This window comes from Esox lucius, chromosome 16, assembly GCF_011004845.1.
Source record: "Esox lucius isolate fEsoLuc1 chromosome 16, fEsoLuc1.pri, whole genome shotgun sequence".
NCBI classification, from domain to species: Eukaryota; Metazoa; Chordata; class Actinopteri; order Esociformes; family Esocidae; genus Esox; species Esox lucius.
The window spans coordinates 18,047,110-18,070,967 of record NC_047584.1 but is presented as its reverse complement, the minus strand read 5'-3'; the positions used below and the strand labels follow the sequence as shown (position 1 = coordinate 18,070,967).

Sequence of the window (23,858 nt, the reverse complement as noted above, 5' to 3'; positions counted from 1 at the left end):
TTGCAGCATTGTCAAAACGTAATAATGTGAAACATTGTCAAACCGATATCACAATATGCAACGTGTAGACTCCCCTTCCAATAATCCCTGGCTGCCATTAAACAATGGACCATCTCTATCTTAGTGACAGCAGTTTGTACATTCCAGACCACTGCCGCTAAATAAATATAGGGAAAACACTGATGACACTGAGATTGCAGGGCTGACAGGGGCCTCAGGCATACTGCTTTCTCACGACTGGAATAGCTTTTAAAGCCCATGTAAAACAAAAGCATGTCAAGCAAAAAGGGCACCAGAACAATTCAGAATGGCAATTCAGTCTGACCACAGTAAACTAAAACTTGGTCAATCACACTAAAGCCCGCTGGCTGCTTTGATTGCCACGGCAACGAGCACCAAGGCCAACACCGGCACCGCTTGTCCGGCCATGCCGCCGCATCTTCCATAATGAAACGCATCACTGTCACCTCGTAGTGGGCTAGTGAGTTTCAGAAAAAGGGAAGTAGAGCATTCCCATTCATTATCAATTGCATTCAGATAATCTGATGATACGCCTGTTATTATCGGCACCTATAAATATGGAGAATAAACCCTTTTGCCTAGAGACAGTCTGCCCCCAAAGACAGACTGGAGGATTCAATAGACAGACTTGGCACACCCTTTTATGGGGGTCTGGAGGGGGGCAGGGGGGACAAGGGCAGTGATGTCACCGTTTCTCACGTGCTGCTGAAGATGGGTCATGACCCTGTGACTAGGGGATTGTGACACATAAACAGCTGGCTGGCCTGACATATTCCCTTTGTGTGGACAATGGCGCGGCTCAAAAGACAGAGTGAAAGCCTGTCAGCCTCATCAGGTGCGAATGCAGGCCTCATCGCTGGGTTACGCAAGCAGCACATTGAGACGAGCTAACAAGGAACCGCACTGTTCAAGCCCGAGGTCACCAAGGTGTCATTCCACTTCTTCTTCGCCGCTGAGAAATCTAAGTATTTTACTCTCGCCAATCAAAAGAGAATTCCAAATCCACGCTAATCCCCTGGACTTTTTTTTTTTTTTAAACAATGGAGCAAGGGCAGCATTAGAGTATTGCAACCCCTCTCTAATTTTCCCTATGTGAATCCTGGGTCAAGTGAAAATGGGGGATCGGGTATAAAGGGCTCATTTGAGACTGCCGTATCAAGTGAAGACAGACACTTTACTATGCCTGGGGAAGATAATCAAGCTCCACAGCAGTGGTATTAGTCTATATACAGGAGAACAAACAACAATCTGATTGCCTTCCTTCAGCAAATCATGAAGTATTCTAAATCGCACAATGAGGGCGCCCAGGCAAGAGCTGGAGAATGATATATACATGCTGAAAGCAACTCATTAAAAGCTGAGGAGCAAGGTCTGATGCAGCTGATATTCTTTGGTTAGCACTGAGCTCTGTAATTTCAGGCTTTGCCATGAGTCAGAGGTCTGAGTTAGGCTAACCTCCACCCCCCCCCCTTCAGCTTCTGCCCTCTCCTCCCCCCCTTCTTCCCCCTCCTCCCGCTGCCAGAGATACCCAGGGAGTGTAATTAACACCTGCAGGGAGCCAATCACCTCCTGGGAATGGGTGGTGCGGTCATCGACAGAGCCACAGGCTGTCTGACTTGACAGATCTGGGGATAATGTATAGCAGACTTTCCGTTTTGACGTTCAGTCATTTCTTGAAGCATAACCATAATTGTTGGCTTTGAACATAATGAATGTGCTCCTAGTTTAGTAAACGGCACCAAGCTTGGGTTCTGTAAATGCTCATATATATTACGTTACAGATTCAACATTGGCACAAATCAAATCCCTACAGTATAAAAATACCACTGCTCCTGACCCGCAATGAGAAAATGAAAATGTTTGACTCAAATGTAAAATGAGGTTGGTTTTGTTTTTACTTCACTAATTACTTCATTAAAAATGTCATATAGGAGGAGGGGAGACCATCAAGTATGGGTTTCTGCAGTCCAGACTGAATTCAAAAAAACAGTTCATATTACTCAAACTTACTTTAAGTCAGTTCATGTATCTACTGTACAGGTAAATGAATAGGTATATGAACTAGTTAAGGTACAGTGTTACCTAAGCATACCCAGGGGAATTATTAGCTTAAGCACAGCAATGTCATGTTAAGAAGTCAAGCAGAAAAGAATACATCCTGGGTCCAGTGAAGAGTAAGAGTTGATCCAGTGCCAGTCCTCCTCTCCACCACATTCACGGCTTTTCGGGGCACAATACTACCGCTCCCTACACCTATGCCCCCAAATAACAACATAAATCCCACCCGGTAGAGTGCACTACTTTGGACCGGGGCCCATAGAAGTCTCCTCAAAAGTAGTGCACTAAAAGTGTAGAAACAGACTGCCATTTATGATGTGTCTGGTGGATGAATGACAAACACTATGGGACAGCACCCCCGTCTGAGCTGTTTGGACATTGTACCATTAGACCAGGTGTTCTGTTCAATTCTAGCACCACTGCTGCCACAGAGACTAGGTCCAATGCCAGGATCTCATAATCACACGTTACGTGCACTGAAAAAGCATTCTCATCCCCCGAAGTTTCCTCGTTTGCATACGCACACAACTGGTCCCACATACTCGCTCCCGGCGGTGCCACGCACCCTGAACCCGTCCGAGTACGCGCACGTATTCCAAATGATGCGTGTCTTTTGCGCCTGTCTTCTGGGAGCGTCTCGCCGTTCAGAATCGCGTTTAAGGCCTGAGGATTTCAATGAGTAAAACAACCCGGCGCATTGTATTCTCTCTATACATGTCAGTCTGTCTGAAGGACACCCACTCACCTGAGTTGTACCACTTTTGGTCCAGGGTAATAAACAGTCCGAGACCAGGGAGGAGACGGTAGAGGGAAGGAGTTGCGTGAAGGAGTTTGGAACAGGGGCAGCCAGCTGGGACTCCAGCGCCTCTTTACTTTTCCTGGAGGGGAAACAAGTAGAGAACACATTATACTGACAACCACTGAGCTTGACTCAAACACAAACAATATGCCATCTGTCTTTCTGTGTGGCGTGGGCGGGAGAGAGGCTGCCACTGATTGGCATTGGGAGGATATAGTAGATGTCTGTCTGTCGGCCGCTTCAGGAGCCTAAAGCGAGTCATGGGATCTCTAAAGCCCCTACCTGGGACATCAGATTTCACAGAGTATAGGCTACCCTGAGGGAAGCTTGAGATGGAGGCCGGGTTGGGGCTGTGCGGCTTTGTTGCGGAGAATGTGTCTTCTGTAATGTACATGAGGGGATCAGTAGGACTGAACAGGTGATACTCCCAGACAGACTCGCCGTGAGCAGCTAAGAATGAGCACTTGAGAGGTCTCTGGAAGGTAGATTTAGTCCACACAAACTGAACTAACCGTTCAACAGGCGCTCTGCCTGTTTACATAAGAACAACAATTAAAAGTTGTGGAATCATCGATGCTTGGAGGACATTACTATCACTACGCTTCAGATGATTTGTTTGGAAAAATGTGACGAGGTGGTGCATGCATTTTATAGTAAATCAACTTTGGCCTCACTTAAGATTGACATTAAGCAAGACAGAATTAATTTACACATTATGTAATCCACTAACAACAGTGTATAACATGACCGTGTTGCTCTATCCGCGCATATTCAATCCACAACTCAAAATACCAGCATGTATAAACCTTGTTTATCAGACAGGGATTTCAGATGGTGTCCATTTCAAGGGGTGGCCATGATGGCTGTTATGTTGTTTACTCAACAACACGCGACCAGCATGTCCTTTAAATCCTCTCACACCCAAATCTGTCAGGAAAAGAAACCCAGACTGTGTGGGAACGATCAACCTGACAAAAGCATCATGGCATGAGAGCATGAGAAGATGTCAAATAGACATTAGACATGGTCTACATGTGAAGGCCTTGAATAGTAAAGAGGTGGCTCATACTGACATTTCTTTACTGCTCTGTAAACACACAGCAGTTACTAAGTAACTAATTACAAAGTAACAGGTGCTTGATTCATGTCCAGTTCTTTCGGAGAGCTATCAAAATTGGGCAAAACGATTCTCTCACTGACAGTCGCGGATTTACCACAAGTGTTTACAGGTACAAAGTCTACAGCTATTTTTCAACCGGGACCTCTGTGCCCTGCTGCTGTGAATACAAAGGGTGTACTATTCTTCAGTTGGAGAGCACATTGAATGAGCTCACTAATCTAATACGTTAAAGATTAACTTTAAACTAGTGAGTTACAGAATAAACGGAGATAGATATGCTGAGGCTGTTGTAGGAAAAGCTGGGATTTATATTAGTGACACGTAGCTATAGCACATTTAAAAAGGTTTTGTGTTGTGAAAACATAGCTATGACCGAAAAAGGAAAAGGTGACTAAATCACATACATTCGCACCAGCCATTCCCGAGGAGAAATGAACCATACCTATTTCCCCTGCAGACAGAAGTCCTGGAGAGCTGGGCATTTGGTGGTTGTAAAGGAGCACGGAGAGGGATGAGGGATGGGCTGGAAAAGCCACTCACATTACCCTTCCCACTCCCAAAAATCTCTGCTTTCTCTCCGAGGCTGCCAGAGGTGTGTATGTCTTCCAGTGTGTTATTCATATCACTCATGAGGGCCGGCTATATCCAAGGCATCATCTGGAGCAGAGAAGAGAGGCGAGCTGTTGGACTGGAGTGTGGTGAGAGTGAAGAGCAGAGCAACGTGTGAGTGGAAGAAAGAGCGAGAGAAAGAGCTGGCCGGACTCCTCTGTCTGCACACACACGAAACGCAGCCGACACGAGCCTCTCCGGAAGCCTCATCTGCTGCCCATGAGGCTGGCCCAGTGGGGCAAAACGATCCCTCCTACCAAAACATGATCCGCCACAATAAAGTTATTTTTAACGCAATGACTCCACAAATGAGCCCTCTTCGCTTTGACACAGTGACGTATCAAAAAAATCCGCAAAATGTGTTTCTGTCCCTGCCTTCTTGGCATGCACCAAGCCCGGGGCTTATTTGTCCTCGTTTGGATTTTGCGGTTGTTATTTCTCCCCTCTCTTTCTCGTCGTTGTTTTTCTTTCTTTCCCGTCCCTTTGATTAGTTTCCCGCTGTCTCTACCTGGAAAGGAGACCTGCACACAAAACACACTTAGGACAAAGGCTTGTTCGTTGTTGGTATGCAACTCTGCAATGAGTCCTGGCTGGCTGCCAGACTGTATGACCAACTGTTCCTTTGTCACAGACTTCGCACTTAGTTCCCGACTGCACTATAAACTGAGCCCAGAGCCGGACTGGATGCATGTGGAAGTGGAGTTTCCCAGACAGAGTGGTTCAGCTGTGGTCTGGTGGGTTGAGTCATTCTGTGGTAGCCTAGCCAGGCTTCATGTCGATGTGATAACATCTATCTGAAAGGTAATGTGTAACAGAGACTGGGCCGGCACTGAGAGCCTACTGTAGATAATGGCCGATGGTATGTGTTAAGGTAACATCTGGTGGCAGTACCGGTTTTCTGCACTTGCTGAAATCTAGATGACATTACTCTGGTCAGTATATAAATGATGACAACTCTAATGATGATTATTTCTACTTATTATCGCTTTAAACATTGATTAGATGATGGCGGCTAAGGGTGAGAATTCTACACAGTCTCACGGTCGACTTCAGTATTCGGCATTCATTCCCACTGAGTGCTGAGTACCAGGATCTAACATTTGTACCTCAGAGTCAGAGCTCACGTTTTACACTCATCTGTAGTCTCTGTTTAAAATGTCCTAGCAAGTCACGAGCCTACTTGATAGAAGTGGCGCTCACCTCTGCCTGTAGTGGTGCATTATATTGAAAGCATGGAGACCTGGACGAATGTTGAAAACCAGTCTGGGTCTGGTGTGACCTCTGTGTATTATTAATGTTATGTGCTTCAAATGTGAATAGCAGCCATTATGGGCTGGAGCAACTATTCAAAGTGCTAAATATTTAATGGTACATTATATTAAAAGGCCCCACTTTAGCTGAATCACATGTTCTGTGGATATATTGAGAGAGTTCTAACTTTTATTTCGTATCGCTCAATTATTGGATTCCAAATTCAACACGGGAGCCATCAGATGAAACATTTTCATCATAATTGTCTTTAAACGGGGCACAACAAAACAAGCTATAAGCATTGTCTAGAGAAGGACATTTACCCTGTTTTCCTGGAAGATGTCTTAACTCTCAATCTGTGCTGACCAAATGAGAAACTAATCCCTATATAGTGCACTAGTTTTCAACCAGTTTCCTATGGACCCAGCTCAAAATGAATGCAACTATAAAGAGAAAAGTGAGCAGCCAGAGTTGTTTGAGTGGCCCAAGCAATTAAATGGAAATCAGATCTGTATGAACAGGAGCCGTGTTCCTCCAGTGCTAAAGTGCCTGAGCTAAGAGCATTGTCACAATAACACTGTTCCACCTGGCTTAGGTTACCTGGTCACTGTCACACACGCCATCCTGTGAAGGGCCTCACAACTGACAAAGCATGACACAGACAAAACAGCAGGCAATCAAAAAAGGACAGATGTGACATGCTACTGCTGAAGTAAAGGGGAAGCTTATTCAACCGACGCACAAGCAGCAACAACGGTGTGTGTGTGTGTGAGAGAAAGAAAGAAAGAGACAGAAGGACAGGCAGAGAGTTGGAGAGAGAGACAGAAAGAGAAAGACAAGGGATAACCAGACACAGCGAGAAATACTGAGAAAAACAGAGATAAAGAGACACAAAGAGAAAGTGACAGACAGAGACAGGAAAATACAGAGGCAAAGTCTCAGAGAAGAACACTGCGGCCGAGCAGCATGAGCTGGCCAGAAATAACCCTGGCATTAAACACATTCTTCTGCTATCAGTCCATGCAAATGCTTTCTAATTACATTAGTATAAGCTATTTTCAGAGTCAGGCAACCTCATCCAGTCTTGCCACCATGCCAGAACCAAAAGACAATAGCTGCTGAAATCCTGGGTACATTCCGTTTCTGTGCATTATGAGCAGTAATGGTTGAGTGAGAATTGTGGAACATTTGTGAGTTAATATAAAGAGAACAGGCCAATCAAAACAGTAGCTTTGGCACCGTTTAGGCCCTTAACCCATGACCCAAGACTTAATTCCAAGCGAAGGTCAACCTAATCATTCACAAAACAGAACTACATTATGCAGACCGTATTACAGCACAACAGTTTACGTAGGAGAGATTTTGGCCATTACAGACCAAAGGCCAAATTATACATTTCAGTGAACCATACCATTTTCCAAGGTTTTAAGAAAGGGTTTCAAGAACTTCATTACACTCTCTGCAGTCAGTGTTAGTTATAACAGCTGACCATATGACAAACAAAGTGTTATGATAACATTTGAAATCAGGAAATCAGTACAACTTAATAATTTCCTCGCCTTTTTAATAAAGCATTATTGGAAATTAATAATCAACTGATGAAAATCTATTGATCTATTTTCAGCCAAGCCTTTCACCCTCAAATGTGGCAATCCACATTTTCACCAAAGACTAACAAACTGGCCGAGTTCTGCTAATATGTTCAACTTCTGAAAAAACATGTAAATGTAACATCCATAACATTTCTTATCTGCATGATTTCTCTAACCTGCAGATATTAATAAAGTTATAGTTCTTGGAGATACAGTATACACTCTCCCTAAGGGGTACAAGAAACAGAGAGAATCCATTCTGTGAAACAAAGCTGCAGTTCAGCCTGCAAATGTAACGTCCATAACGCTGGAATTGCCTCTAAGCCACTGTTCTCATGTACTGAAACAAAGCCATATTAGTGTTCCCTCCCAGAGGTCCTATTGGATTCTCATGCATTCAGCAGACCCACTGAAAATAATCCCCTCTCAGTTCTCAATCCAGCTAAGACAGTCCACAAGACTGACCTTGAAGGAAGTCTGCCGTGTTTAGCCTGAACTGTTTCTATTTGGAGCTAACGATTTGTTTAGCATAGCATAAATAAACTCAGCTCCGTACTGTAATCAGGGACATAGCAGTGGAGCCCTGTTCGTCATCCATTCTCGCTGAATATCCTAGTCCCACTCACCTCATTTGACATCTATGAATTACACGGGAGTACAGCGGAGCTCCAAACCCCCGCTACAGTACAGTAGGTCAGCTGCTCCCACTGGGACAAGTCGGGCTGGTACAGGAACATGCTGTTGACATTGTCACAGATGGATTGGAAAGGAGAAGAGGAATTCGCAGCACGAGCTTGCAGAAGGCAAACAAAGCCTAGGTGTATTTCGTCAAGGTTGATTTTTTTTGTTGATGTAGCTGGAAAAACAGAAACTGGTGTGGGCTTGTTCAGTGTGACTGGCATCCATTTCAGATCCAGCCCCGAGACCAGAGATGGGTAACTTTGATCAGGGGCCTGAGAAACAGTTCACAATTGATCATGGCGGTCCACGGTGCTAGTAGATCTGCCCTTTCATTTCCTGCAATTCTACACACTTGGCTACATGGTGTTGCGCAGTTTTTAACATGGTATCTGTGACTTTGTATTTCTTTTGTTGGGGAGGGATTGATCCGGGGGCCCACAAAAACAGAGGCGGGCCCACCAGTTGCCCCTCCCTGTCCTAGACTGTCATCTGGCTAGGATATGAGGTAACTGAGCAAACATTATACTCATAATCATCATCAATTATTCGTCTTCATAGCAGCATACTCCCAAATTCTATTTCCAGCAGCACAGGCAAGCAGCACTGTGCTTATGGAAAGTGCAGAAACAGTTATTCTTAGACGGTCACGTAGAAACATAATTGCGCATTAGAAACACATCACACACCATCTCACTCCTCTGACCTTTACGGCACAACTTTAGTAAGCAGTCTGACCCCCACTCCCACACACACACACACACACACACACACCCCAGTGTGCTACAGCACATGAGCTGCCCTAATGGGGGACATGACTGAATGGAAAAAGCGAACTGGCCTTTCTTTTCTAACCCTCCATCCTCAGAGGAAAGGAGCAAAGCTTTAACACCGCATTCTAGCAGTCCTTGTAGTCCCGGTTGGTACAAAATGCTGGGACTCACAAAAACCCAGACAATTTAGTTGATTGGATAGAATTGTTGTATGAACCATTATGTGCGTGACTGAGCAGCCAAAACACCTCATGCTGCTGGATTAACAATAGACAAAACCCTGTGACAAAACAGTTTTATGTAACCTGGCTGTTTTTGTCCACTCAAGAAGCACCGATGCTAAAAGCTTCCAATGGTAGGTTCAACAGGGTGATTACACTGATTTATTGTGAAGTATAATAATATGTGATATGTTATCTACTTCCTATCAGTCATGTCTAAGTACAGCAGTGACAGGGTAGGATAGAGGAAACATGGAGAGGAGGGAGTGAAGGCCAACACTCACTGTAGCAGATACACTTTAAATGTACATTCAAATGATTAGTATTAGTATTATACAAATAATTATTAATATTTGTATCATAATCATACAATATGGTTAATTTATTTCAATCTGCTTGTGTGCCAAGTCATGGCAGAAAAATACATCAGGCACAACTCATTTATTACCAGTGATGCCTGTGTCCTGGTCAAAATAGTAATTTGGCAATGTTGACCATTGCTATTGAATAAGGTAATACGTAATCTTCCCCAGATAATGTTATGTAGGAAATTCCGAAAAAACATCAAAATAAAAGTATTTTCTAAATATATCATTATTAAAAACAGAAAATTTGTATAATCAATTGAGACACTAACAAACTTAAAAAAAACTAACAAAAAATACAGTTTGATTGATCCCTGAGGGGCTGATGTGAATGGATAACAGATTTGCCAAATGAGACAAATAAGTTAAACCAATGTAGACTGTTCCATTTAAACAGTAATCCTACTCTTCAAAGATCCATGTAGACTTCACCATAACATAAAAACCTCTTCTTCAAAAATATACAAATACTGTCTGGAGTGAGAAATCCTATCTATATAGGACAAGCTGACTGGAAATTCACAAAGTTTCATAAAACAATATAGTCTGTTAAAATACCATTTAATTAGATGCGCATTTGTAAAAACCGGTTCTCAGATAATACCAGGTTCACAAGAAACCGGTTAAGGTGACTATGACATACCCTATATTATATGAACTCAGGCATACAAAAGATATAATTACAGCCTATAATACACTTCTAGACAGACTGCCTGATGTCCTCAATCACTATCTGTATTCAGAAATATCACAAGGCTACCATAAAGCCAATTCCAGGACGAAATACTTGGAACATGAAAACAAAAGGAGCTAAAGCTTTCTAACATAGCCTGTTCCCAGAATATAAACTAACGTGGAGGTATAAGTGTATTTCAGGTCTTATTAACAACCATAAACACTCAAAGTACAAGTATTCCTGAATTTTACGGCAATGAATTTCTAACTTCTGGGGATTTTTTCCTAAGCGATGTGGCTCCTAAGGGACAGTTCCAAAGTCACTTCAGGCAAAATAATTCTAACAACCACAAATAACAATAACTGTAGCAACGCACTGTTTGTAAACAAGGAAATCAACTTCACCACTTCTGCGGCTCTGCCGATGCCATTCAGGGATACTGACCGGAGGATTTGCAGACCACCATGGACAAGCTCACTCTCCTCTCTCTTTACTTTACAATCAGAGACAGCTGCAGACAATGATCAGCTAATCAGATTTTCTAGATATTAATGCTACAATACATTTATAATAATTTAAAATGTATGTAAACACGGTTCTATTTTATTGCACAATACAATAAATAAGCAATGCCTGACTGCATACAGGTGACCAACTTTAACATCATGGTTTGTTTTCAGTATCACAATAAAATTACTATAATCTTGACGAACAGAAAATATATCCGGGCCTTACATTTATTTTTATCATGTCCAAGAATCATCTTAAAGTGCAATTTGCACTATCCCATATGGATGATGAGCAGTCCCAAATTACAAAACGTATAAATTGCTGGAATAGCCAGTCATGTTAAACAAATAAAATTACATCCCTAACATTAAAATATAAAGGCTTAAAGCTGAACATTTTCAATCCACACATTTAGATCAAATTGTCAGAAAATGGCTAGCAAACCTGTTAAGAACCGCACAAGTTATTCACATTACAATCTACATAGAGGCTGTCATATTTTTTAACCACAAAATATATTTTTTTAAACTTCATCTAATTTATTGACAGATTTGTTGCAAAGTTGCCTAGCCAGAATCTGCTAGTAGACTTATTTTTTATAAACACCTATTCACATACCATTAAACCAGCATTATACATGTTTTACTGGTTTGTACTTCTACAGCCTATTTTCCCAGACAAAGGAGGAATCATATTAATATTAGCAGTTACATTTATTGATCACCCTCATTCTAAAAATCTAAGGGATATTTTCTCTGTCATATGAAACCATTTGCAAGTGCAGTCAGTTTTCAGAACAATCTTTTCCCAGCAGATGCATGTTTTAACATTCATATGCAGACTGCTGCCATTTTGCATTAATATAGTTCAGCACCATTTTAAGTAAAACAAAGAAGAAATTGCTTAGTAAAAAAGGTATGCTCTTTCAAACTACTGTGCCTTCGGAAAATATTCAGACCTCTTCACATTGTCCACATTTGATTTTATAGACTTCATTTATAATTGATCAATACATATTTTACAAATATTTATAAGAACTATAAATATATATTTATTGCCATCAATTTACACAAATTGAAAATGTGGGCCAATTTATTAAAAATGAAAGAATGAAATATCTAATGTATATAAATATTCAGACACTTGGCCATGACACTCCAAACTGTTCTTCAATCATCCTTGAGATGACGGCAGAACTTGATTTGCAGTCCACCTGTGGAAAATTCAATTGATTGGACATGATTTAGGAGGGCACGCATCCATCGGTTCACTTCACAGTGCATGTCAGAGCGAAAACCAAGCCATGAAGCCCAAGGAAATCGGTAAGTCTCAGGAGACAGAATCTGTGGAAGGTTATAAAAAATTGCTATAGTATTGAAGGTTCCCAGGAGCACTGTAGGCTCTATCATTGTGAAATGGAAGAAGCATGGAACCACCAAGACGTCCTGGAGTTGGATATCCAGCAAAACTAGTTTACCGGGCAAGAAGGGCCTTGGAAAGAGAGTTGACCAAGAACCCAATGGCCTCAAAAAAAAAAGAGCTTCAAAGTTTCTCTGCAGGGACGGGTGAACTTGCAAGAAGGACAACCATCTCAGCAGCACTACACCAATCAGGGATTTAAGGTAAAGTTGGTAAGATCTAGGGTGTGGATTCGCAGACACAGAAAACTAAACTGAGTTCATGCCATGACTAAAAATGCTGTATAGTTTTAACTGAAGAACATTCTGTTATTTTAGTTTTAAAAAGCACCCTCTGTTTTTCTCTAAGCTGTCGGGAAAATGGCCTAAGTTGCTGATGTAAGTGAAACAAGTAAACATTGTTTAAAGTGTATATAATTTTGCAAGTTGCAGGTTCAGGAGGGGAGTTTTGGTAGGTTTTCGAATGTTGAAGAATACCATTAAAGTAAATTTATTAAAAAGTTTAAACAGCCCAGTAAAAAATGCATTTTAATCACGTTTATTTTAATAGATATCCAAATATGTTGTAGACTTATCCTATATTTGTGGCCGAAACATCTATTGAAGAGAAATCTTTTCAAAAACACCTCATACGTGTATCTCAAACAAACCTTTTAAAAATGCCAGAGTATGATGTCATACTCCTTAAGAGCATGAGTTGGGCAGTCAGCAGTCTAGAGAAGGATGAGCTGTCCAACAGTGGTTAAATCACTTTCATATTTTCATGGGCCAAAATACGTCCTCAGCATTCTATTGTTGGGAACTACCACCACATTCTGATGCAGAAATGTTGCTCATTAACATATTTACAATTATTTTTGTTTTGGAAGGACCACTATTTTATTCATGTTGTAAATTATTTTAGGCCATATTTCATAGAAAATGTGGAAACACTACAGATACTTAGTTAAAATTATAAATACTTTCAAAGGTTTACAAGCACACTAATTCAGACTGGTCTACATGTATCAAGGCACAGCCTAAGTGGCAGCTTATTTTGTATCTGTGATATCCAATGCTTTCTAGTAAGCAATAGTAGTAAGCTGACAGACCATACCCGTACAATTACCATCCATTTTCCCAGACAGGAAATAGTTTGGATGTCTTCAACTTTTAAGAGATAGTAGCCAATTAGAAAGCATTTCCTGCATTAACAGTAGATGTAAACAAGATGATAAACCTGGTAGTTTGAATCCTGTATGCTGATGGTTATGTATGAGACCTTAGACAAAATATATGAAATCACACAACTTTGTCATGTTCTAATTCTGTTGGTATCAGTTCATATTAGCATTATGGCGTCTTAGCTGTGGTTATATTGGCAATATAGCACACCTTCATACCATAAGTCAGAATGTATTTTACAATGTTTTAAATGTATGCTATCAAAGAACATTTTCGAGAAATGTAATCATGATTGGTTAGGCGCTAGTATATTCACTATTGATGCTTGAAAAATGTTTTAGGTGACTGCACCCTAGTTACCTAACGCAGTGAACGGAAGCCCATGGATTTCAATGTCAAGACATGACTCAAGTCACTTCCTACAACTGCCGGCCAGCAGGCAGTACTAAAAGTAGGCTAGTTAAGTTTTACTGAACAGAACAGACATTTTACAGAACTCAGTGAAAGCGCTATTTATGTACATACCTCAAAGTTGAACATATTTATCTATATTTTTCAAAAAAGAACTCAGGAAACAGTCTGAATAATGGGGACATACAGCCCTACATAGTTAAATTCTCGTTTTGACAACCTGCTATTTGAATATGCAGCCAACATGATTTCACCCAATCTCAACGACATAGACAAGGCAGTTAGGCTGCACGTGTCTTAGCTGGCATACACATGAACATGACGCACAATGCACAACACACACACACACACACACACACACACACACACACACACACACATATATATATATTATTATAATTTTTCTTCATATATATGAATACATATCAGAAAACGTAAGGAATTAAAACTCAATTAATAGGTAATGAAAGTAGCCGTCGCCATGGACACACTTTATCCGTCCAAATTCAACATCCTGTGCTCCCTTTAACAGTTTATTGTAACATATCCTACCTGCTGCTCGCTGAAATGGAACAGTTAGTGCATATTGCTTCCTCTCTCGTCTTCATCGCTGTCCTTCAGGTGTGCGCTCATCTAGACCACGCGCTCTCCCCAAGACGTGTTTATATTTACTCGGGCGTTACGTCATGCAAAACCCTCACGTTTTACCTGAAATGTCTCAGATCCTGCCTGAAATGGTTTCCAGTGTATCAAGTTACTTAATGCAACCTGGCATAAACGTAGTTCGTATAATTTGGAACGTTTTGAGTCCCTTTATTTAGCCAGGCTGCATATAGTTTTGTTTTGTTAAATCGAGTTGTATGCATTACTTGCTTTATTTGGTAACATTGAGGAAGACGTCCCCCATAAAATCTATGTTTAATTGGCGACAAAATGTTTGGAAGAAATGTGATGGCCATGCTTCATGCTTATACAAACTATAAAGGCAAATAACTTGCAGGATAGCAGAACATCCCCTCCCCTGGGGTACAGTAAGTTGCCCCCTTATTCTTCACAATGGAAGATTAAGCCATAAGTTTCCCTGTTTTCTTTTTACCTTAACTGCTCATTACTTCAAAATGTTCCTACTTTTTCCTTACTACCTCATTATTTACAGTGACAACTAATTTGAATAAGTCACGATTTGAAATTTTAGACAACCTGTATAATATTTTATTTTTATAACTCACTGGTGGGCCTGACAATTTCTAGAGGACCTCCTCATTGACAAAAACAAATTGACTTTCATCTTGAGACTGGTTGCTTGTGAAATTTGGAAGGATACTTTTAAGTTGTGCTTCATAGAATCGTAAAACTAGTCCATGGCTGCCAACTACCTTACTTAATTGAATATGTTCTGGACAAACAACACATGATTGGAAATAGCATTTCACTACACTTCAAATATACTCAATTTATAAAAATCTGTATAGATTTCAAATAAAAAAACACTATTTCCAAAAATGTGTTATAAGTATATTAAAGTATGAAATAAGGTGGTCCATTTTAACACACTTAAGTTATTATTATATTAATAGTACTTACATTCGATTGTAATATTATATACAGTATTAATGTAAAACTTTATTTTTTTTGCACTGGGGAAACTAACCTAGACAAATAAACAAAGGTTGAAGAAATTATTTTTGTGTGTGTATTTTTTTTAATTTATTTAGAGAATTGTGGGTGGGGAGTGTCTTCCCCATGTTACCCTACTGGTAATACAACATCTGATTTGTTTGCTATTCTGTGTTTACAATTTCTTAAAACAAAAAAAGTCTTGCACTGTCAGTGTAATAGTTTAATGTATTGTGAATGTAACTAATTCATAACAGCATTACATCAGAAAAACACATACCAGTGTATGTCAGGCACAGCTTCATCAAAAACAAATAGTAACATAAAATACAAAATGGACTAATGGATTTATAAGTACCATTTTCAAGTCAGTCCAATTGCCCCTTTCAATATTATATATACAGCGCTATATAGGCTACTGTATTTCCTCAAAGAAAATTACAACTCATTATTTAAACTAATAATATACATATTATTTGACAAAATTAGAAACCTGAAGAGTCCATTATGCATAAAATGTATAACAACTCAGGAATAATACATACAATTATTACATAATATCCAGATGTGTGGAGAACATCTACTTACAGTAATTTTTCATAAAACAGAGTCTTTTTTAAGACTATCATCAGAGATTAAACTATGAAACACTGTTCCTATTCCTCTTTGCTGGGTTCAGACAACACACTCAAGGGAAGACATCAGGCTCCTAAAAAGGCAAAGTAGGAACTTTAAACATAATTGAACACAATTATACATACAATACATTAATGTAGTCTGTGTGCCTATATAATGTAATTTTAGCAGTCACTCCCCACTTAACAGCATGTTATTATACAGTCTAGTGCTTACTGTGCCTGTAGCTCCGTTTCGTTTCAGTTTTTCTCCGCATGTGCGCTGCTCAGAAGAATCATTATGGCCTGCCATCTGAACAGTCATGTTGTCCCTAGCCAGGCCACCATTCAGGTTCCCTTCTGCCTGGAGCTCCAAGCCATTGTCCTCCTCTCTATCCTGTATCGGCATAGAAGACACAATGCACATTGTCTTGGTAAGTATAAAACTAAACTTTAGCGTAACTGGCAAAATTCTCAATTCAGTTCCGGATCAGAGTCCAGATGTATTGGAAAAGTGATAGAATGTGGATTGGAACCAGATCAAAGAGCTCTTTGCATGTTACAGGAGATTCTACAGGCTGAATTTCTCCACCTCTTCCCTAATACAAAATACATCAATAAGAGCAAAATAGTAAAGGCCTGGAAATGAATCTCCTGGAAATTGTCTAATATAAGCAACAAGTAGATAGAGTTCTTTCTCCACTGGACCAGAGAAACCAGCACATCATTATCATGGTCACAAGTTGAGGTAGATAAGATAGGCCACATGATAAACCACAAACTCAGGAAAATCATATTTTGACTGTTGCCATTTCACAGAGAGAAGAAAAACTCTCTATATACACATCCTTAGAGAGGAGTACACCTCCCCTTCCCTGTATTTTTTCAACATCCCCAAACCTGACCCTAAAGGACATGAGGAAAACAACAGACTGAAGAGTTCATCTAAGGGTAACCAAATAGTTAAGAGATAGAACTGACAGTGAAGTTGAATCACATTTATTTGGCTCACCTGTAGACTCTGATGAAATACTGCTGCAAAGTATTTTTGCTAAACTCAGCCTTTACTTTGAACTTAACCTTTGCTTAATTAATTAACATTTAAAGGATCAATGTGCCCTGCTACATGCAAGATAGGCGATTGCAGCAGCAACCGTTTGCATTCAAACCATCTATTCCCAATCCCTTGCTTTCCAATCATGCTAGTGTTTTGCTTCAACTTTGAGTTGATCAGCTTGAAATACTGGGAAAAGCAATATTTTTAAAAAATATATATTTTGAAGATATAGACATTTCGATGGCACAACGATTGACTATACTATTCAATGCTTGTTTTTCCAAATGAAAAAAAGTGAGTGATCTACGTAGACATTTGGCTATCAGAGGCATTGTTGCTTGCACCAGTATGCCATTGTTTGTCCAGGTACTTGAAGAGGAGATTGTCTTAGTGACAGCGATGGAACGCAGGGAGGATGGGAGAAATTTTCCATAGGAGATTTGCCTGACTTCTGTCAGTACAGCGTCTGTTGTCCAACAGAAACTCTACATTTTAAGATGTGCTTTGGTATGTCCCCCCGAAGACATATCTGTGTAAATACATACTGTGAAACTATACTCTTCGACTATTACTGTAGATGTGTGAATGCAAATATTATATTGCATATAAAAAATGTAATTCAAAGTTCATTAAGGTAAGTTCATGAAGCTTACACAGCTATTGTGGGTGTGTACAGTATTCAGACACCACAGTCACTCTGAAAAAGAATGTCTGCTAAATTACCTGAATGTAACTGAATATAAAACATCCAGAGTTCTATGCAATTTTTCACAGAACCCAAAACATATCCAACGACTCACCTTAGGCCCCTGCGGTCCTTTAGGATCAACAAGTGAAAAGCGGCTTGTGATTGGGTTGAATGTTGGCGATAGAGGAGAGGGCGAGGTGGATCCAGATGAAAGGGACTGGGATCGTCGGACGGCAGAGGAGACGGCCTGGGCAAAGCGGGACGGGGTGGTAGGAGTGTAGGGTTTCGGAGTGGTGAAACCCCTCAGCTTCTCCAGGGTCAGGCCTGGGGATAGGGGAGGTCCGGTGGGACTGGACCCTGGGGACAGACCTCTCCTGTTCCCCCTCTCCTCAGGCCCCAGCTCCACTGCAACTACATCAGCGCCCTCTGACGTCTCGCTCTCCCAATGCACTGGCGGAGGAGGAGGGGGGAAGCTTCCCTCCTCCACAGGCTGCAGGACCTGCGTGGCTGCTGCTCCTGTTGCTGTCACCAGACTGCCTGGAGCCTCCCTCTGGCCAGGACTGGTGCTCAAACTTTTCACTGCAGCTGACGTTACATAATAGCCAGGTGTTCGTTTGTGCTGTGGCAAACGGAAAGAGCCAGGCTTCGGTTTTATTGCGGGTGGAATCCTCCTCTCTTTGACCTCTGCTGTGGAGCCTGCTTGGTCTCCACTAGGGGGGGGTGGAATCTGGACATCTCCTACAGGAAGTTTAGTTGTTGGTGTTGAGGGGGAGTTTACAGGCTCAATCTCATTGCCATTTACAGTGCTCTCACTAGCAGTAGTAGTATTAGTATTAGTAGTAATAACAGTAGTAGCAGTGCTGTTGATTGGCTGAGGATATTCCCTAGGTATAGAAGACTGCAAAGGTTTTGGTTCTGCGGTGACCTGTAACAGCCCAGCCTGTGAGGAACAGTCTTGGAGGCCAATTGAACCAATATCTACTTCCTTCCCTTTGGCTACGAGTGGGGACTCCAACGTCAGCGCCACCTCAAAATATCGCAGTTTCTCCAGAGTCTTCTGGGGCACAATGGTGTACGTAGTCATTCCCACCTTGGGGATGTAGTCCCTGGTCAACTCGTTGGATGGCTTCGGAGGGGCCGGGGCACTTTGAGTGGACTTTTGGCACTGAGGCGCTACTGAGGCAGAAGAGAACTTGGCTTCGGTGGGGTCAGCAGGGATCAGCTCGGTGGATGTGGCCATGTCTCTCTTCTGGCTCACCGGTCCAAAACTAAAGGCTTTAGCAGGGAGGGGCACTTCCTGTTGTTGAGGCGGTGACACTAGACATGGCGGCGTGAGATCAGTCTGGACCTGGGCATCTTCAGAAGGGCTACTGGCGGCCGCAGGATGTTGACCACGGGAGAGGTTAGTGCCCAGTGGATCCGCTTCCTGTGATTCTGTCTGCCCCCACTGGGCTGGTGGTGGGCTAATGGTTGGAGAGCTGGCAGTACTGATTTGATCTTTGACCCTATCCTGTGTTGCTGAATCTTCACATGGCAAGCATGTCTGGACACCCATTTCCACAGCTTTACATGGAGGGATTTTTGAACCTAAAACAATAAAATTAAAAAGTTGACATGCTAATCTATAGAATTGCATCCATTGCTGCATTCATCAACGTAGGAACATGATGTTTTAATTTATTGTTACTTGCAAACCTACCGGCCTCTGCGTGTTCAGATGTGTCCATCTCAGCTCTTAGCATCGGATGCGGGCAATCAGTGTTGTTCAATGTGCTCTTCACTAGTCTGTCAAAAACAGAAGTTATGAAGATAATTGCAAAAACCCAAGTGGAAGAAGCACCACATTCATATTTTAGGGCTCTCTGTTAGAGTTCGTACTTGCCATCTGAGGACAGATCACAAGACTGATCTTCCCCTGCGGTGTCCCTGCTCTCAGACGGTTGGGAAGTGTCCATCTTTGCGTCCGGGGCATCCAGGTGCGGAGACCCCGCCTCTATTATTTTAGAGTCCAAGGAGATGTCTGCTGACAGGTTGAGGCTGCTGTCATCCCCATAGTCATCACTTGTGGAGTCCAGGACCACAGAGGCTGTTGTCTCTTCCTGCTCCACAATCTCTTCCAGTGTATTGAGAGGTTGGCCATCTGACATCAAACAGAAGACAGTCTCAATTGAATAACTGTATTGGAATGGTGATGTAACTGGGGGGAGAATGTTGTTTCTAGAAATGTTTGAGTAAAAGGAGTTTTAAGTTGCAAATGAGGAAAAAAGCATTTACGTCTGAATGAAACAGCATTTTAAAATTTGATAAGATTCCATGGCACGCCAAACATCGATTCCACAGTCACAGAACTGCAAATACAATATCAGTATCATAGGGATACTTCAGACAAGTGAATCAGGCTTAATAAAGACATCTAGCATGCATACTCCCCTCAAGTTCTTCACCTGGCACTTCAAGGCCACCACAGATTAAGTGCAGGAATATTCAGCAAGCTAGTTATGCTAAACTGGGAGTCCTCGATGTGAAACCTGTGGTGTCTTACTGAAATGAACAGCCGCGGGACATCAGGGAAGGCTACAGAGAGAGACATCCAGAATCTGGGCCTGATCTTTCTCTGTGAAGTGGATTACGTAACAGCAGTGGGAAGGGGGGCAGATAGGCGCAACTATACAAGCAGAGGAGTCAAATCTCTGAAGGCACGTTTTTATTCATGCTATCTGGGCTCATGTTGTTTTCAAATACTGAACTTACAAATGACTTCTCTAAGAAACACACTCCTAGGTCTGAAAAACAAAAACACTGAGTTGAAGCACAGAAGAATGTGGGAAATACTTGAAACTGATAAAACTGAAACATCTTACAGTAAAGGCAAAAAGTGTGCTCCTCTAACACAAACAAACATACTAACCAGCTTAGATGAGGTTGTATCAAATAATATAGAATCGTAACAATCAATAGCCATTTACAACCAGTTTTTTTTTCATCACAGTTTAAATCCACACAAAATGCAAAGTCAGAAAGAAGTGTCTCCCAATGTACCCTAACCAAGCATGTATTTATGTGTATATTGTAATGTTGAAGAGTCTTTTTCCCCTTCGCTAATACCATTACATTTAAGTACATTGAAAGACAAGGCAGAAAGATGAATGACGCAGTGAGATTAATCATGCAGAAAAAACAGAAAATGGAGCATGTACAGTACAGCCAGAAGGAGTGAGGAGGAAAAACAGGAGGCCAGTGCAGGAAGGGGAGGAGAAGCTTGAGGAGGTGAAATAGGCAGCAGTACGTGTAGAGACACCAGGGAGTTGTGGCAGCTCAGGCTCCCTTTCAGACACCCTCCACTGGTGATTCACAGGCTGCAAGTTCAGAAAGAAGAGCTACTTATAGAACATGGTAATCAGCATGTCCCATGGCACTGCCAACATTGAAGGGGAATTTTAAGAAAACTATCAAGGAGTTCAGTAGGCATCGTTAGCTACTCATTCTGGAACTGATTCAATAATGACCACTTGGTGGCGTCAGAGCCTAAGAAAATCAATGTTTCTCCCACTGGCCATTCATTGGTCTTATTTGCTGTTCTCAGTTGTTGACTTTAGAGACCAAAGTTCAGTTGTCGAATCAAAATCTCAGCCATCTTTTATAGTAGACTCTCAAACTAGGAGAAAACGAGCCACTTGACTACAGATTAAAGATCCAAGACCCCTAAACATCACGGGTCGAACACAAAACCTTTCATACCTCCATCTAGCGAAGGTTCATCTTGGACAAGCACTCCAGGAGAGGAGGGTGGCGGTGGAGCCTTGCGCTTTGTCCTCTTCAAAGAAGATTCGGAGCTGCGACTCAGACCAGCCATCTCCACAACACAACAGACAGACCAGGGACAGAGTTATTTGAAACGGAGTAACCTACCGATAACCATTTGACCATTTTCACATGTAATACAATCCATTTCTCTGAATTAGACATTCCTCACTAGCATCTAGAACTGATGAGGAAACGACGTCGATCCAACCGGGGTGACTCCTATTTACCTGGTCGCCGTCCATTTGGGTCTCGGACTCCGAGGCGGAGATGGGTCTCTGCCGATGGCTGAGGTTAGAGGGGCAGCTCTGGGACCCCTGCATGGGGGGCAGAGGAGCCCGTCTTTTTTTTGGCGTGTCAGACTGCATGGTGCTGCAGTTAAAGGTGGAGGAGTGGGCGCTGATCGAGCTCATACTGAGAGGTCTAGGCTTGTTTGGGAAGACCGGGGACGCCGGGGCACTGGCAGTCCTCCCCTTTAAGAGCAAACAAACATCCCATCAGATCATGAACCCTGATCAAGGCCTGTAGTAGGCAAAGAAACAACTATCCAATCACAGGCGTGGAACATTTCCCCCCATCCTCTCCCACACACACAAACTTTCAACTCCTCATCAGCCAAAATACATGTGAAATGACTGCGTGGGAATTAATATAGGACACACCTGCTCCGATTTCTTCTTACTTCTCCTGAATAGACTGAACAATCCCTTGTTTTCCTTCTCCTTCTGGATTTTGTCTTTACTGCGTGGAATGGTGTCTGTTAGGAATATACAGTAGAGACTTTACTGAAGGAACTTCTAAAATTCGCAACAACAGAATTTTTGAGAAATGCACAATGTGAACTTGAGAAATGCACATCGTAAATGGGAAAAAGTAGCACGTAAAAAACTAAAAAGCGGAGACATTACCTGAATAACCCAGAGGTGTCGGAGTTGTAGGGGTGGTAGGAGAGACAGGTGTGTCCGCGGAGTACATGGCTGTGAAAAAGAGGGAAATGCCAAGCGGTAGTAAATACAGCACGAACACACCTGCGTAGCTGTAAACTAAAGGAATGGTGAACAGTGTTCATTCAGAATGAGCCCCTTGTTGACAAATGTAACACACAGGATTTGGTTCAGGGTGCTGAGATTAGTTTAGAATGAATGGTAACCTAGTCAGTCAGATTAATTAAGGTATTTTTTGGGGGGGAATGGGGCAGCCGTAAATGTTTTGCTTGATTTAAGACTACGGTATGTATTGGTGCCTGGGTCAGTGCCTGTAGCGGCTTAGACACAGGCCACAGATAAAACCATCAGCCTTTAACATTCATTTATCAAAGAAGCGCTTACCTTTTGAGTCTCTTGCATAGACCTCCCTTATTGCAAAGTCATTTAGTGTACATGTCAAATCCAACGGATCCTCCGATTGGGCATCTCTCAATAAAACAGTGCTCTGTTGGTCAAATTCACATTTCTCACAAATAGCTGGTAAGAGGTCTTCAAGAGGGACCCGAGGGCTGACTCTTAGAATAGTCTTCTGGGTCTTTTTATAGTTTATTACCAGACGGACGGTTGCCTGAAAAATCAAAGAGATGGGATTATCGAATATACCATGACTATCCTCATGACAAAGTACTGAGTGTTGTTTTGAAAAAGTAGACGGCACGCTTTTCAGCATATTTTGGACATGGATTTTGATGGAGGATATCATGATAACATATCATGGTAACATTCTAATACTGAAACATTGGAACCTAAGAGAAGAAACCACATTTATATTTCTATTAACAAAGTAATGCCCTTTTGGGGAGAAAAAAAATAATAAAAATACATATGTCTGGTAAAAACCTAACCACTGCATTCCACAGTGAGAATCTCAGCCACAAGTAATTACCCCCTTATAATCAATCACAGGTTGAGACACCTTTAGCTGCAATGACTGGTCAACAACTATAGAAAGAGCTTAGTTGCAGTCTCTGACATTGGTGTGGTAGAACTCAGGTCTGCTCTTTCACAGAGAACAGATTTTATGGTGTTTCAAGAATTGCTCTGTTCAGGTCCTGCTTTGTTGACTTTATATTGTGTTAAATACACTGAACAAAATTATAAACGCAACACTTTTGTTTTTGTCCCCATTTATCATGAGCTGAACTCAAAGATCTAAGACTACGTGGCATATCAAGATACTGATTAGACAGCATGATTATTGCACAGGTGTGCCTTAGCCTGGCCACAATAAAAATCCACTCTAAAATGTGCAGTTTCACTGTATTGGGGGGGGTCCGGGGGGGGGGGGGGGGGGGGGGGGGTCTGTGGGGGTCGAAAACCAGTCCGTATCTGGTGTGTCCACCATTTGCCTCACACAGTGCAACATCTCCTTCGCATAGAGTTGATCAGGTTGTTGATTGGGGCCTGTGGAATGTTGGTCCACTCCTCT

General features: G+C 41.8%; 2 protein-coding genes across 10 annotated transcripts in view; both read right to left on the bottom strand.

The window, feature by feature from the left end:
• The window catches only part of grb14 (growth factor receptor-bound protein 14), a 36,288-nt gene extending 21,999 nt beyond the window's left edge, over positions 1-14,289 (bottom strand). The window contains exons 1-2 of one of the 4 annotated variants that reach the window (XM_020054976.2): positions 14,219-14,289; positions 2,825-2,957 (exon numbers count right to left, since the gene is read on the bottom strand). In XM_020054976.2, the coding sequence (XP_019910535.1) occupies positions 2,825-2,957; positions 14,219-14,274 (189 nt within the window). In that variant the 5' untranslated portion in view covers positions 14,275-14,289. Of the gene's footprint in view, positions 1-2,824; positions 2,958-4,440; positions 5,518-8,076; positions 8,472-14,218 lie in introns of those variants that run through there. The other 3 variants (XM_010890878.3, XM_020054979.3, XM_010890876.4) reach the window with 3 other exon arrangements.
• Positions 14,290-15,358: 1,069 nt separating this feature from the next.
• Positions 15,359-23,858, bottom strand: part of cobll1b (cordon-bleu WH2 repeat protein-like 1b) — a 28,364-nt gene continuing 19,864 nt past the window's right edge. For all 6 annotated transcript variants that reach the window (XM_010890884.5, XM_010890886.3, XM_034286966.1 and 3 more), the window contains 10 exons: positions 22,772-22,997; positions 22,352-22,420; positions 22,106-22,200; positions 21,674-21,916; positions 21,381-21,495; positions 19,521-19,782; positions 19,342-19,427; positions 17,755-19,229; positions 16,136-16,294; positions 15,359-15,992 (listed from right to left, as the gene is read on the bottom strand). In XM_010890884.5, the coding sequence (XP_010889186.2) occupies positions 15,972-15,992; positions 16,136-16,294; positions 17,755-19,229; positions 19,342-19,427; positions 19,521-19,782; positions 21,381-21,495; positions 21,674-21,916; positions 22,106-22,200; positions 22,352-22,420; positions 22,772-22,997 (2,751 nt within the window). In that variant the 3' untranslated portion in view covers positions 15,359-15,971. The remainder of the gene's footprint in view (positions 15,993-16,135; positions 16,295-17,754; positions 19,230-19,341; positions 19,428-19,520; positions 19,783-21,380; positions 21,496-21,673; positions 21,917-22,105; positions 22,201-22,351; positions 22,421-22,771; positions 22,998-23,858) is intronic.